The sequence below is a fragment of the Pseudophryne corroboree genome, chromosome 6 (genome assembly GCF_028390025.1).
Source record: "Pseudophryne corroboree isolate aPseCor3 chromosome 6, aPseCor3.hap2, whole genome shotgun sequence".
Classification (NCBI taxonomy): domain Eukaryota; kingdom Metazoa; phylum Chordata; class Amphibia; order Anura; family Myobatrachidae; genus Pseudophryne; species Pseudophryne corroboree.
The window spans coordinates 92,014,741-92,029,075 of record NC_086449.1 but is presented as its reverse complement, the minus strand read 5'-3'; the positions used below and the strand labels follow the sequence as shown (position 1 = coordinate 92,029,075).

General features: G+C 45.1%; 1 protein-coding gene across 2 annotated transcripts in view; it reads left to right on the top strand.

Moving 5' to 3' along the window:
• The window catches only part of COL5A3 (collagen type V alpha 3 chain), a 331,866-nt gene that overhangs the window by 310,886 nt on the left and 6,645 nt on the right, over positions 1–14,335 (top strand). For both annotated transcript variants that reach the window (XM_063931487.1, XM_063931486.1), the window contains 3 exons: positions 8,486–8,598; positions 9,723–9,791; positions 11,675–11,908. In XM_063931487.1, coding sequence (XP_063787557.1) covers positions 8,486–8,598; positions 9,723–9,791; positions 11,675–11,908 — 416 coding nt within the window. The remainder of the gene's footprint in view (positions 1–8,485; positions 8,599–9,722; positions 9,792–11,674; positions 11,909–14,335) is intronic.

Sequence of the window (14,335 nt, the reverse complement as noted above, 5' to 3'; positions counted from 1 at the left end):
TACAGTGCGGTAGTTCACGGCTGTGGCTACCTCTGTGTCGGAACTCGGCAGGCAGTCCGTCCATCCATAATTGTATTACAATATATACCACCTAACCGTGGTTTTTTTTTCATTCTTTATACCGTCATAGTCAGTCATACTAGTTGTTACGAGTATACTACTATCTCTTTATCAACCAGTGTACAGTGCGGTAGTTCACGGCTGTGGCTACCTCTGTGTCGGAACTCGGCAGGCAGTCCGTCCATCCATAATTGTATTATTATAATATATACCACCTAACCGTGGTTTTTTTTTCATTCTTTATACCGTCATAGTGTCATACTAGTTGTTACGAGTATACTACTATCTCTTTATCAACCAGTGTACAGTGCGGTAGTTCACGGCTGTGGCTACCTCTGTGTCGGCAGTCGGCAGGCAGTCCGTCCATCCATAATTGTATTATAATATATACCACCTAACCGTGGTTTTTTTTTCATTCTTTATACCGTCATAGTCAGTCATACTAGTTGTTACGAGTATACTACTATCTCTTTATCAACCAGTGTACAGTGCGGTAGTTCACGGCTGTGGCTACCTCTGTGTCGGAACTCGGCAGGCAGTCCGTCCATCCATAATTGTATTACAATATATACCACCTAACCGTGGTTTTTTTTTCATTCTTTATACCGTCATAGTCAGTCATACTAGTTGTTACGAGTATACTACTATCTCTTTATCAACCAGTGTACAGTGCGGTAGTTCACGGCTGTGGCTACCTCTGTGTCGGAACTCGGCAGGCAGTCCGTCCATCCATAATTGTATTATTATAATATATACCACCTAACCGTGGTTTTTTTTTCATTCTTTATACCGTCATAGTGTCATACTAGTTGTTACGAGTATACTACTATCTCTTTATCAACCAGTGTACAGTGCGGTAGTTCACGGCTGTGGCTACCTCTGTGTCGGCAGTCGGCAGGCAGTCCGTCCATCCATAATTGTATTATAATATATACCACCTAACCTTGGTTTTTTTTTCATTCTTTATACCGTCATAGTCAGTCATACTAGTTGTTACGAGTATACTACTATCTCTTTATCAACCAGTGTACAGTGCGGTAGTTCACGGCTGTGGCTACCTCTGTGTCGGCACTCGGCAGGCAGTCCGTCCATCCATAATTGTATTACAATATATACCACCTAACCGTGGTTTTTTTATACCACCTAACCGTGGCAGTCCGTCCATAATTGTATACTAGTATCCAATCCATCCATCTCCATTGTTTACCTGAGGTGCCTTTTAGTTCTGCCTATAAAATATGGAGAACAAAAAAGTTGAGGTTCCAAAATTAGGGAAAGATCAAGATCCACTTCCACCTCGTGCTGAAGCTGCTGCCACTAGTCATGGCCGAGACGATGAAATGCCAGCAACGTCGTCTGCCAAGGCCGATGCCCAATGTCATAGTACAGAGCATGTCAAATCCAAAACACCAAATATCAGAAAAAAAAGGACTCCAAAACCTAAAATAAAATTGTCGGAGGAGAAGCGTAAACTTGCCAATATGCCATTTACCACACGGAGTGGCAAGGAACGGCTGAGGCCCTGGCCTATGTTCATGGCTAGTGGTTCAGCTTCACATGAGGATGGAAGCACTCAGCCTCTCGCTAGAAAACTGAAAAGACTCAAGCTGGCAAAAGCACCGCAAAGAACTGTGCGTTCTTTGAAATCCCAAATCCACAAGGAGAGTCCAATTGTGTCGTTTGCGATGCCTGACCTTCCCAACACTGGACGTGAAGAGCATGCGCCTTCCACTATTTGCATGCCCCCTGCAAGTGCTGGAAGGAGCACCCGCAGTCCAGTTCCTGATAGTCAGATTGAAGATGTCAGTGTTGAAGTACACCAGGATGAGGAGGATATGGGTGTTGCTGGCGCTGGGGAGGAAATTGACCAGAAGGATTCTGATGGTGAGGTGGTTTGTTTAAGTCAGGCACCCGGGGAGACACCTGTTGTCCGTGGGAGGAATATGGCCGTTGACATGCCAGGTGAAAATACCAAAAAAATCAGCTCTTCGGTGTGGAGGTATTTCACCAGAAATGCGGACAACAGGTGTCAAGCCGTGTGTTCCCTTTGTCAAGCTGTAATAAGTAGGGGTAAGGACGTTAACCACCTCGGAACATCCTCCCTTATACGTCACCTGCAGCGCATTCATAATAAGTCAGTGACAAGTTCAAAAACTTTGGGTGACAGCGGAAGCAGTCCACTGACCAGTAAATCCCTTCCTCTTGTAACCAAGCTCACGCAAACCACCCCACCAACTCCCTCAGTGTCAATTTCCTCCTTCCCCAGGAATGCCAATAGTCCTGCAGGCCATGTCACTGGCAAGTCTGACGAGTCCTCTCCTGCCTGGGATTCCTCCGATGCATCCTTGCGTGTAACGCCTACTGCTGCTGGCGCTGCTGTTGTTGCCGCTGGGAGTCGATGGTCATCCCAGAGGGGAAGTCGTAAGCCCACTTGTACTACTTCCAGTAAGCAATTGACTGTTCAACAGTCCTTTGCGAGGAAGATGAAATATCACAGCAGTCATCCTACTGCAAAGCGGATAACTGAGTCCTTGACAACTATGTTGGTGTTAGACGTGCGTCCGGTATCCGCCGTTAGTTCACAGGGAACTAGACAATTTATTGAGGCAGTGTGCCCCCGTTACCAAATACCATCTAGGTTCCACTTCTCTAGGCAGGCGATACCGAGAATGTACACGGACGTCAGAAAAAGACTCACCAGTGTCCTAAAAAATGCAGTTGTACCCAATGTCCACTTAACCACGGACATGTGGACAAGTGGAGCAGGGCAGGGTCAGGACTATATGACTGTGACAGCCCACTGGGTAGATGTATGGACTCCCGCCGCAAGAACAGCAGCGGCGGCACCAGTAGCAGCATCTCGCAAACGCCAACTCTTTCCTAGGCAGGCTACGCTTTGTATCACCGCTTTCCAGAATACGCACACAGCTGAAAACCTCTTACGGCAACTGAGGAAGATCATCGCGGAATGGCTTACCCCAATTGGACTCTCCTGTGGATTTGTGGCATCGGACAACGCCAGCAATATTGTGTGTGCATTAAATATGGGCAAATTCCAGCACGTCCCATGTTTTGCACATACCTTGAATTTGGTGGTGCATAATTTTTTAAAAAACGACAGGGGCGTGCAAGAGATGCTGTCGGTGGCCAGAAAAATTGCGGGACACTTTCGGCGTACAGGCACCACGTACAGAAGACTGGAGCACCACCAAAAACTACTGAACCTGCCCTGCCATCATCTGAAGCAAGAAGTGGTAACGAGGTGGAATTCAACCCTCTATATGCTTCAGAGGTTGGAGGAGCAGCAAAAGGCCATTCAAGCCTATACAATTGAGCACGATATAGGAGATGGAATGCACCTGTCTCAAGTGCAGTGGAGAATGATTTCAACGTTGTGCAAGGTTCTGATGCCCTTTGAACTTGCCACACGTGAAGTCAGTTCAGACACTGCCAGCCTGAGTCAGGTCATTCCCCTCATCAGGCTTTTGCAGAAGAAGCTGGAGGCATTGAAGAAGGAGCTAACACGGAGCGATTCCGCTAGGCATGTGGGACTTGTGGATGCAGCCCTTAATTCGCTTAACAAGGATTCACGGGTGGTCAATCTGTTGAAATCAGAGCACTACATTTTGGCCACCGTGCTCGATCCTAGATTTAAAGCCTACCTTGGATCTCTCTTTCCGGCAGACACAGGTCTGCTGGGGTTGAAAGACCTGCTGGTGACAAAATTGTCAAGTCAAGCGGAACGCGACCTGTCAACATCTCCTCCTTCACATTCTCCCGCAACTGGGGGTGCGAGGAAAAGGCTCAGAATTCCGAGCCCACCCGCTGGCGGTGATGCAGGGCAGTCTGGAGCGACTGCTGATGCTGACATCTGGTCCGGACTGAAGGACCTGACAACGATTACGGACATGTCGTCTACTGTCACTGCATATGATTCTCTCAACATTGATAGAATGGTGGAGGATTATATGAGTGACCGCATCCAAGTAGGCACGTCACACAGTCCGTACTTATACTGGCAGGAAAAAGAGGCAATTTGGAGGCCCTTGCACAAACTGGCTTTATTCTACCTAAGTTGCCCTCCCACAAGTGTGTACTCCGAAAGAGTGTTTAGTGCCGCCGCTCACCTTGTCAGCAATCGGCGTACGAGGTTACATCCAGAAAATGTGGAGAAGATGATGTTCATTAAAATGAATTATAATCAATTCCTCCGCGGAGACATTGACCAGCAGCAATTGCCTCCACAAAGTACACAGGGAGCTGAGATGGTGGATTCCAGTGGGGACGAATTGATAATCTGTGAGGAGGGGGATGTACACGGTGATATATCGGAGGGTGAAGATGAGGTGGACATCTTGCCTCTGTAGAGCCAGTTTGTGCAAGGAGAGATTAATTGCTTCTTTTTTGGGGGGGGTCCAAACCAACCCGTCATATCAGTCACAGTCGTGTGGCAGACCCTGTCACTGAAATGATGGGTTGGTTAAAGTGTGCATGTCCTGTTTTGTTTATACAACATAAGGGTGGGTGGGAGGGCCCAAGGATAATTCCATCTTGCACCTCTTTTTTCTTTTCTTTTTCTTTGCACCATGTGCTGATTGGGGAGGGTTTTTTGGAAGGGACATCCTGCGTGACACTGCAGTGCCACTCCTAGATGGGCCCGGTGTTTGTGTCGGCCACTAGGGTCGCTAATCTTACTCACACAGCTACCTCATTGCGCCTCTTTTTTTCTTTGCGTCATGTGCTGTTTGGGGAGGGTTTTTTGGAAGGGACATCCTGCGTGACACTGCAGTGCCACTCCTAGATGTGCCCGGTGTTTGTGTCGGCCACTAGGGTCGCTAATCTTACTCACACAGTCAGCTACCTCATTGCGCCTCTTTTTTTCTTTGCGTCATGTGCTGTTTGGGGAGGGTTTTTTGGAAGGGCCATCCTGCGTGACACTGCAGTGCCACTCCTAGATGGGCCCGGTGTTTGTGTCGGCCACTAGGGTCGCTAATCTTACTCACACAGCTACCTCATTGCGCCTCTTTTTTTCTTTGCGTCATGTGCTGTTTGGGGAGGGTTTTTTGGAAGGGACATCCTGCGTGACACTGCAGTGCCACTCCTAGATGGGCCCGGTGTTTGTGTCGGCCACTAGGGTCGCTTATCTTACTCACACAGCGACCTCTGTGCAAATTTTAGGACTAAAAATAATATTGTGAGGTGTGAGGTATTCAGAATAGACTGAAAATGAGTGTAAATTATGGTTTTTGAGGTTAATAATACTTTGGGATCAAAATGACCCCCAAATTCTATGATTTAAGCTGTTTTTTAGTGTTTTTGGAAAAAAACACCCGAATCCAAAACACACCCGAATCCGACAAAAATAATTCGGTGAGGTTTTGCCAAAACGCGTTCGAACCCAAAACACGGCCGCGGAACCGAACCCAAAACCAAAACACAAAACCCGAAAAATTTCAGGCGCTCATCTCTACAAGGGATGTGACCTCGCAGGGCGTTACTTGTAACTGGCACTACGGGGGGCATTACTTGTAACTGGCACTATGGCGGTGCATTACTTGTAACTGACACTACAAGGAGAATTATGTGTAACTGGCACTACAAGGAGCATCATGTGTAACTGGCACTACAAGGAGAATTATGTGTAACTGGCACTACAGGGGCCATTACTTGTTACTGGCACTACAAGGACAATCATGTGTAACTGGCACTACAAGGAGAATTATGTGTAACTGGCACTACAGGGGCCATTACTTGTTACTGGCACTACAAGGATAATCATGTGTAACTGGCACTACAAAGAACATTATGTGTAACTGGCACTACAGGGGGCATTACTTGTAACTGGCACTACAAGGAGAATTATGTGTAACTGACACTACAGGGGGCATTACTTGTAACTGGCACTACAAGGAGAATTATGTGTAACTGGCACTACAAGGAGCATCATGTGTAACTGGCACTACAAGGAGAATTATGTGTAACTGGCACTACAGGGGCCATTACTTGTTACTGGCACTACAAGGATAATCATGTGTAACTGGCACTACAAGGAGAATTATGTGTAACTGGCACTACAGGGGCCATTACTTGTTACTGGCACTACAAGGATAATCATGTGTAACTGGCACTACAAAGAAAATTATGTGTAACTGGCACTACAGGGGGCATTACTTGTAACTGGCACTACAAGGAGAATTATGTGTAACTGACACTACAGGGGGCATTACTTGTAACTGGCACTACAAGGAGAATTATGTGTAACTGGCACTATGGGGGGCATTACTTGTAACTGGCACTATGGGGGGGCATTACTTGTAACTGGCACTACAGGGGGCATTACTTGTAACTGGCACTACAAGGAGAATTATGTGTAACTGGCACTACAGGGGCATTACTTGTAACTGGCACTACAAGGATAATTATGTGTAACTGGCACTACAAGGAGAATTATGTTTAACTGGCACTACAGGGGGCATTACTTGTAACTGGCACTACAAGGATAATTATGTGTAACTGGCACTACAGGGGGCATTACTTGTAACTGGCACTACAAGGAGAATTTTGTGTAACTGGCACTACAGGGGGCATAACTTGTAACTGGCACTACAAGGAGAATTATGTGCAACTTGCACTATAGTTGGGGCATTACGTTTATCTGGCACCATACTGGGGGCATTAGGTGTAAGGAGCACTACTGTGGACATTATGTGTAAGACTGCCAATTGTGTGTGTGTTGGGGAGGGTGATAATACGGTATATATATTTGTAATTTGATAATACAATATCAAGTTGCAAGGCCATGTTCACTTTCCTAGGAGCAAAAGATCTCGCTCAGGGTGCTAGTAGGCCTGGAGGTTTGTATTCTTTTGCTGCTGGGGATGTACTGGAGAAGGCAGTGCCTCCCCAGCCATTGACCCTCACCGCACGTAACTGCACTGACATTTCATATAGAAATAGCGCAATGCAACTCACTGACCACGTTACAGTGCTGGATGGCAAGGAAATTTTATGGCATGGACTGACTGAGAAATAAAGTGTGGGGAGAACACTGCCCTGGAGACACCTGGGGTTTGCACAGGGATAAGGGACACAGGATAGCAGGGTCCCCCTCCCCCATGTGCACAAGCAGTATAGGTAATGTCAGATATATGTGGAGCAGTCTTCCACAATACACATGTGGTATCATAAGGAGCCATAACCTTATATAGTCAGTGAAAATGTCACAGGTCCAGGAATTGCAGTTACTACTGGGCTTCTGCTGTCTAAGATCTCACAAGTCAGGGGAGTTCAAGCATGTCGGAGGGAGTTCAAGTGACAGTGTGCATTCTATTTGACAAATGTAAACAGCAGTGTATACAAGTACTGATTGAATACATTTAGAAAGTATGAAATAGTTTGCAGACAGTCCTTCCCAACATGAAATACTGCAGGGACATGATTGGTTGCCCCTAGACATGCTTGGATGCCCTAGGCAAATGCCTAGCCTGCCTATAGCTAAGGCCAGCTCTGGGTAATAGGAGGAGTTATAGGGAGAGATTATATGGAGTAATAGGAGGAGATATAGGGAGAGGTTACATGGAGTAATAGGAGGAGATATAGGGATAGGTTATATGGCGTAATAGGAGGAGATATTGGGAGAGGTTATATGAAGTAATAGGAGGAGATATACAATAAGGAGAGGTTATATGGATTGATAGGAGGAGATATAGGGAGAGGTTATATGGAGTAATAGGAGGAGATACAGGGAGAGGTTATATGGAGTAATAGGTGTAGATATAGGGAGAGGTTATATGGAGTAATAGGAGGAGATATACAATAAGGAGAGGTTATATGGAGTAATATGAGTAGGTATAGGGAGAGGTTATATGGAGTAATAGGAGGAGATATAGGGAGAGGTTATATGGAGTAATAGGAGTAGATAAAGGTAGAGGTTATATGGAATAATGGGAGGAGATATAGGGAGAGATTATGGAGGAGCTATAGGGAGAGGCTATATGGAGTAATAGGAGGAGATATAGGGAGAGGTTATATGGAGTAATATGGAGATATAGGTAGAGCTTATATGGAGTAATAGGAGTAGATAAAGGGATAGGGTATCTAGAGTAATAAGAGGAGATATATATAGGGAGAGGTTACATGGAGTAATAGGAGTAGATATAGGGAGAGGTTATGGAGGAGGTGTAGGGAGAGGTTATATGGAGTAATAGGAGTAGATATAGGGAAAGCTTACATGGAGTAATAGGAGTTGTAGGGATAGGTTATATGAGTCCTGTTGGAAAAAGAGTGTTATATAAATAAAATTGTTATTATTAATTATTAATTCGAGCAGTTATAGGGAAAGATTTATATGGAGTTATATATTTAGCTATATGATGAGTTAATAGGAGAAATTTGTGTCATTGTATATTCTTTATTTACATTTTAGGAGACTACTGGATCGATCCAAACCAGGGCTGTAACAGAGATGCCTTCAAAGTCTTCTGCAATTTTACAGCTGGTGGGGAAACCTGTCTATTCCCAGACAAAAAGTTTGAGTCGGTCAGTATAACAAAATAGAGGTGTGAATTTTCCTATGTCATCGTCTACATCCAGTCCCAATTCTTGGGTCATCTTACATATTGGCCATGCATGGTTGGTGAAATCAAACGTTATCTGCCCATTTATCTCCTGGGGCAGCAGCCATTAGTTTCCCAGCTGTGGTCTGTGTGTGGGTATAAGATAACTGCTCACCTCAGCAGATACAGTATCTGGCATCTTCTAACTACATTTTCCACTATGCTTGGTAAGATTTATACGGTTCAATATCTAGCATTAAGAAGTTTGGGGACCATTCAAAGTGGGATTATGTTTTAATCTTTTGCTTTGGGGGAAATTCAATTCAACATGATGTGTATCACTGTATACATACCACACACTTAAGTACCTCCATGGGGTGCGAAGGAAAACTTGCGCTGCCGGCAGAACATCGCACAGCATTGATTTTGGGAATTGAACTCCCCGCTTTGTGTTTAATTAATATCTGAATCAGTGACTCTTCTACTGTAGTCTTGTTTCATTTGTGTATCTTCTTCTTCTACTTCTTCCTTATTTTTTCTTTCTTATCCTTCTTTATTACTGGTATTATTTCATTGTCCTATTGTTAGTTTTATTGTTCTATTTTTGCTTTTATTGTTATTATTATGTTGACCCTTATATTCTACACCTTTGTATAAATTGGGATATATATATATATATATATATATATATCCCAATTTATACAAAGGTGTAGAATATAAGGGTCAACATAATAATATATTATATATATATATACACACAGTGTGCCTGGTTTTATACAGTAGGATGAGTATAAGTAAAGTTTGATGCATTTTTGTGCAGAGAATCTATCTTATGTCATATGGTGGCCACCAAGAGATTGGCTAGGCCCGGTACTAGAAGTGGGTTGAAGTACGTTCCTTTGTTATGGTGGAACCTCAGTAGACTACCAAAAATCTGTGGCGCATGCTAAGGGGGCCATGACACCCCTAACAGGTGCAGGCCCAGCGAAGCCCCCAGATTACCCCCACCCCCCTCTCTCCATGCCGCTGATATTACCATATGTGTAATAATAAGAAATTGAGCTCTCACTCTGAAGTGATCTTACTAATGTTTGCTTATATCACTAGGTTAAAGTTGCAGCGTGGAACAAAGAAGCCCCAGGAGATTGGTACAGCTCTTTTAAAAGAGGAAAGAAGGTAAATGAATCCTGTTCCTAGACTGAATAGGTCTATAAACAATTACTCACAACATGCATTTCTCAGTATTTGTATGTTTACAGTCGCAATACAGTACATTGCAGTTCTCACTGATGTACTAAGCCTTGAGAAGTGATAAATATCACACTGATAAAGTACCAGCCAATCGGCTCCTAACCAGTGTCGCCAGAATAATATATGACAAAGGCGCAGGTGGGGAGGGGGAGCGATAACCTCCGATACCCGCGGTAACTTGTCCTTTAAACAATCTGCTGCCGCACAGCCGCAGCGTGCTATGCTGTGCGCTGTCATAGCCGGCTCTTCACTGGTGCATTACGAAGAGGAGGCGTGGATGTTCCAGCAGGCTCAGCATGGCCACGCCTCCTCCCAGTAATGCATCAGTGAAGAGCCGGCTTGGACAGCGCACAGCTGTGCGGCAGCAGGCTGTTTAAAGGACAAGTCACCGCGGGTATCAGAGGTAAGCACCCTCCCCCCGCACTGGGGATGGGGATTAAGAGGAGCGCCAATATGTATGTTTTTCTGCCCCCCCCCCCCAACCTCAAACCATTCTGGCGCCCCTCCTCCTGTCATTTTTCAGACACACACCCAGTGACATGGCAGTTAAGAGCTGATTGGCTAGCATTTTATCACCGTGAAATGTATCACTTTTCAGGCTTAGTACATCTCCCCCTAAGAGCTGGGGGGGAGCTGTCTTACCACGATAGTCTGCTTACCTTCTAAAAGCTACATGGCCAGCATACAGGCAATTCACATTAGAATAACTAATCATTAATGCTGCATCTACATTATGACCACCTGTGGGTTTGGACTTTTAGGCTGAGGACACACTAAGCATTTTAGCAGGTCCCGTTCAGCGGGACCCGCTTGGCAGGTAGGAGCATTGGCGTTTCTATAATGAGTGCAATGTGTGCGGTGCACACGGGCCCCACACCGCACACATTGCACCCATATTTTAGTACTCACCTCTCCGGAGTCCAGCGTCGGACGCTGCAGTCGCCTCCGTCGAGCACAAAACCCACTCCAAAATGGCCGCAGCGCATGCACACTTTAAATTTTGTCTCCGGAACATGGCGGGCGCCATGTTTCCGGAGACCTGCGCATGCACAGTAGGCTCCGGCGCAGTGTTGGAGCCTACAGCGCCATGGAGAGGAGGGGGCCCACCCGGAGTCTGCACACAGGCCCCCTCCTCGCTTAATACGCCCCTGGGTAGGAGGGTTTTGTGTTCACATGGCTCCTATTCTGCCACAGACAGGATCCAGCCAGTGCCACAACGTGATTTCAATAGCCGCAGTGTGTGAACACACACATTCAAATGAACAGTATGTATTCAACTTGAAGTCCCAACGTCCTGTCATCCGGCTCAACCGCAGCATGTGACAGTTGGCAAGTGTACTTTAGACACAATAATCCCGCAGGGTGAGTTTCCAGATACTACCATCAGACTCACCATCAAAAAGTGCACCTGCCCCATGCTAGGGGCACAATCTCCATAGTCAGACCCCCAATGTAAGAGATTAACTGTCCAAGTTTGCAACCAGTTATGCGACATGCCCACGACACTCCCATAAAACAACACATATCTATACATCTGAATAGTCACCTCCCAGTACACTTCCAATACATTTCTGAGACCGTGCGTCTCAATCACTATTGCGACCCCCCCGTTACCTGAAGCTGAGAATTTCCACTCCCTATACTCCTTCTTGTGAGCTGCTTGGCTTCATGTAACAGTCCCTTACTATGAAAAATGTGTACCACACAGAGCACAGCAAAGGACACACCTCTCCTGTAGCACCAGCCCTTTGAGCATTGCAGTAATATTTGTCTTGGAGAATAAATTTGAACCCCTGTGATCCTTACAGTTCCAGTACATTGACGCCGATGGTAACCCCGTCCACGTGGTGCAGATGACATTTTTGAAACTGCTGAGTGCTGTAGGCCGGCAGAACTTCACCTATAATTGCCAGCAGTCATTGGCTTGGTATGATTTGTCAAAAGGAAACCACGACCGGTCGATAAAGTTCCGAGCAGACAATGAGGAAGTTCTCTCCTACAGCCGTACACCCGAACTAAAGGCATTATATGATGGGTGTGAAGTAAGTACATAAGATCTATAGCAGGACTAATGTCTTCTCCATAAGCATGGCAAACATAGTGTTTGTTTTGTCCTCCTATGGAACCAGGTGAATTTGGTGATTGCTCCCACCTAGGGCCTGATTCCAAGTCGTACACATATCTGAATGAGGCTACAACTAGTAATTGTTAGCAATCCGCATGGGGTGTAGGCTGTATTTGCAACGTTTAAGCACTTATGAGCGATTCTGACTCATATACATATTAAACTTTTCTCTGCAATGCTAAATGGTCATTACTGGGTGGCAACTGGGCAGCACTGGGACATTCCCATGTTGAAACATTCTGAGGGTGTGTTGTGGGCACAGGGCAGCCATCAGGGGGATACTGTGGGGACTGGTGTCCTGGGCCCTTACAGAGAGAGGGGCCCACCCCTGGCTCCTACCACCAATACCTGTAGAGTTACACCAATCTGTGAATCAACAGCAGGATGATGCGCAAGGAGGACTTCTTAAAACAAGACTTAGCTGAGTATCAGCTCTCTGTAAACCGTTCCTGCAGTTCTGCAACACTCCACCTATATTTAACATCACAATGTATGACATCACATAGGGGTGGAGCAATACTGCAGAATATTTTTCTTTCGGGAGGGAGGGGCCCTGTCTATTTTGTCAGTCTTGGGCCCCACAATTTATGATGGCAGCCCTGTGTGGGCATGCACTGCTGCCAGAGTTACATCCTATTCTGAGACATGAGTATACACCTAGTACAGTATATACATGGTGCAAGTGCCTCTGATAGTGATGCTCTCACCGATAGAGAGCTGGGGATGCTGCAAGTGCAAAGATTTGTATGGCTCAGAATAATCGCATAGAACTTACAATCGCTGTAGTCATTGGGAATTTCAAATGCATTACTGTGTGTGCGACTCAGAAACAGGCCGATAGGGCATGTAGGGGGAAAGTTCACCAGTTTTCATAGTCTTGCAATTACACCTAATTGTGCATGGAAGGGAAGACCAGGGGCAGGACAAGGGGGCCATCCAACATATGCTGAGTACTGTCAATGACACAATTGCACAAACATGCAGACTGGAATACAGAGGCATATATGCCTGAGAAAGCCATATTATTTGTGGGTGCCAATTATTGGATGAATATGATGGTTGCCAGCCCTAGCAAAGTGCTTGTGATTGTGTGGGTAGTGGTACTGCCTCCAGCTCTTTTCATCACTCCATTCATACCCAATGCTAGTGAGCCCAGAGTCAATAGGAACTCACTGAGACCTCAAATGTTATCAGTCGAGAGTGGTGCAAAAAGTTCCAGGATATCCTTTTTGTAGTATGGTGCCCAAAATTGTGCACATCTTGAATACTGTGCACAATTTTGGGCAACATACTACAAAAAGGATATCCTGGAACTAGAAAAGGTTCAGAGGCGGGCGACCAAACTAATTAGGGGGATGGAGATGCTGGAATATGAGGAAAGGCTTGCAAGGCTAGGCATGTTCACACTGGAAAAGAGGAGACTAAGAGGGAACATGATCAACATTTACAAATATAAAAGGGGATAATACACAGATCTTGCAGAGGACCTGTTTTTTGTAAGATCAGCACCGAGGACACGTGGACACATGCTTAGGTTAAAGGAGAGGAGATTTTGCACAGAGAGGCAAAAAAGGTTTTTGCACAGTAAGGACAATACATGTTTGGAATTCCATGCCTGAGAGAGTAGTAATGGCGGACTCAGTCAACACTTTTAAGAATGGGCTAGATAAATTCCTAATGGATAAGGATATACAGGGTTATGGTGCGTAGTCACACACTATAGTTATTAAAAAAGAGGAATAAGGAATAAACATAATGGCCGACTTTGAAACAGACGAAATTAGTCTTAAAAAATAATACAGCATAGGAGACCACATATAGGTTGAACTTGATGGACAAATTGTCTTTTTTCAACCTCAGAAACGATGTTACTATGTTATGTAAAAGACAAGAGCAGGAGACAAGGCCAAGAGATGGGGGGGGGGTGTAAATAAGGGGCATTGACTAATATCTAAAAAAAATTATTAAGACACAACGGGATGCTTTAAAAGGGTTGCTTGATAGCAATATTCACAAATTCATTCCCATGAGCAGTAAACGCAGGAGTACTAAACACAAACCAATGTGGCTTAACAAGGAGGTCAAATTAGCAACGGCTAAAAAGAGGCGTGCTTTCAACATTTAAATCCAATGGTGGGGAGGAGTCATTCCTGTATTATAAGGAATGCAACAAAAGATGCAAAAAGGAAATAAGAGCCGCTAAAATTGTAAACGAAAAGCAAATCGCCATAGAGAGTAAAACCAACCCTAAAATTTTTTATAAGTACATATACAGTAAAAGGCTAAAGAAGGAGAGGGTAGGCCCATTAAAAAATGAACTGGGAGTTTTGATAAACGATGACAA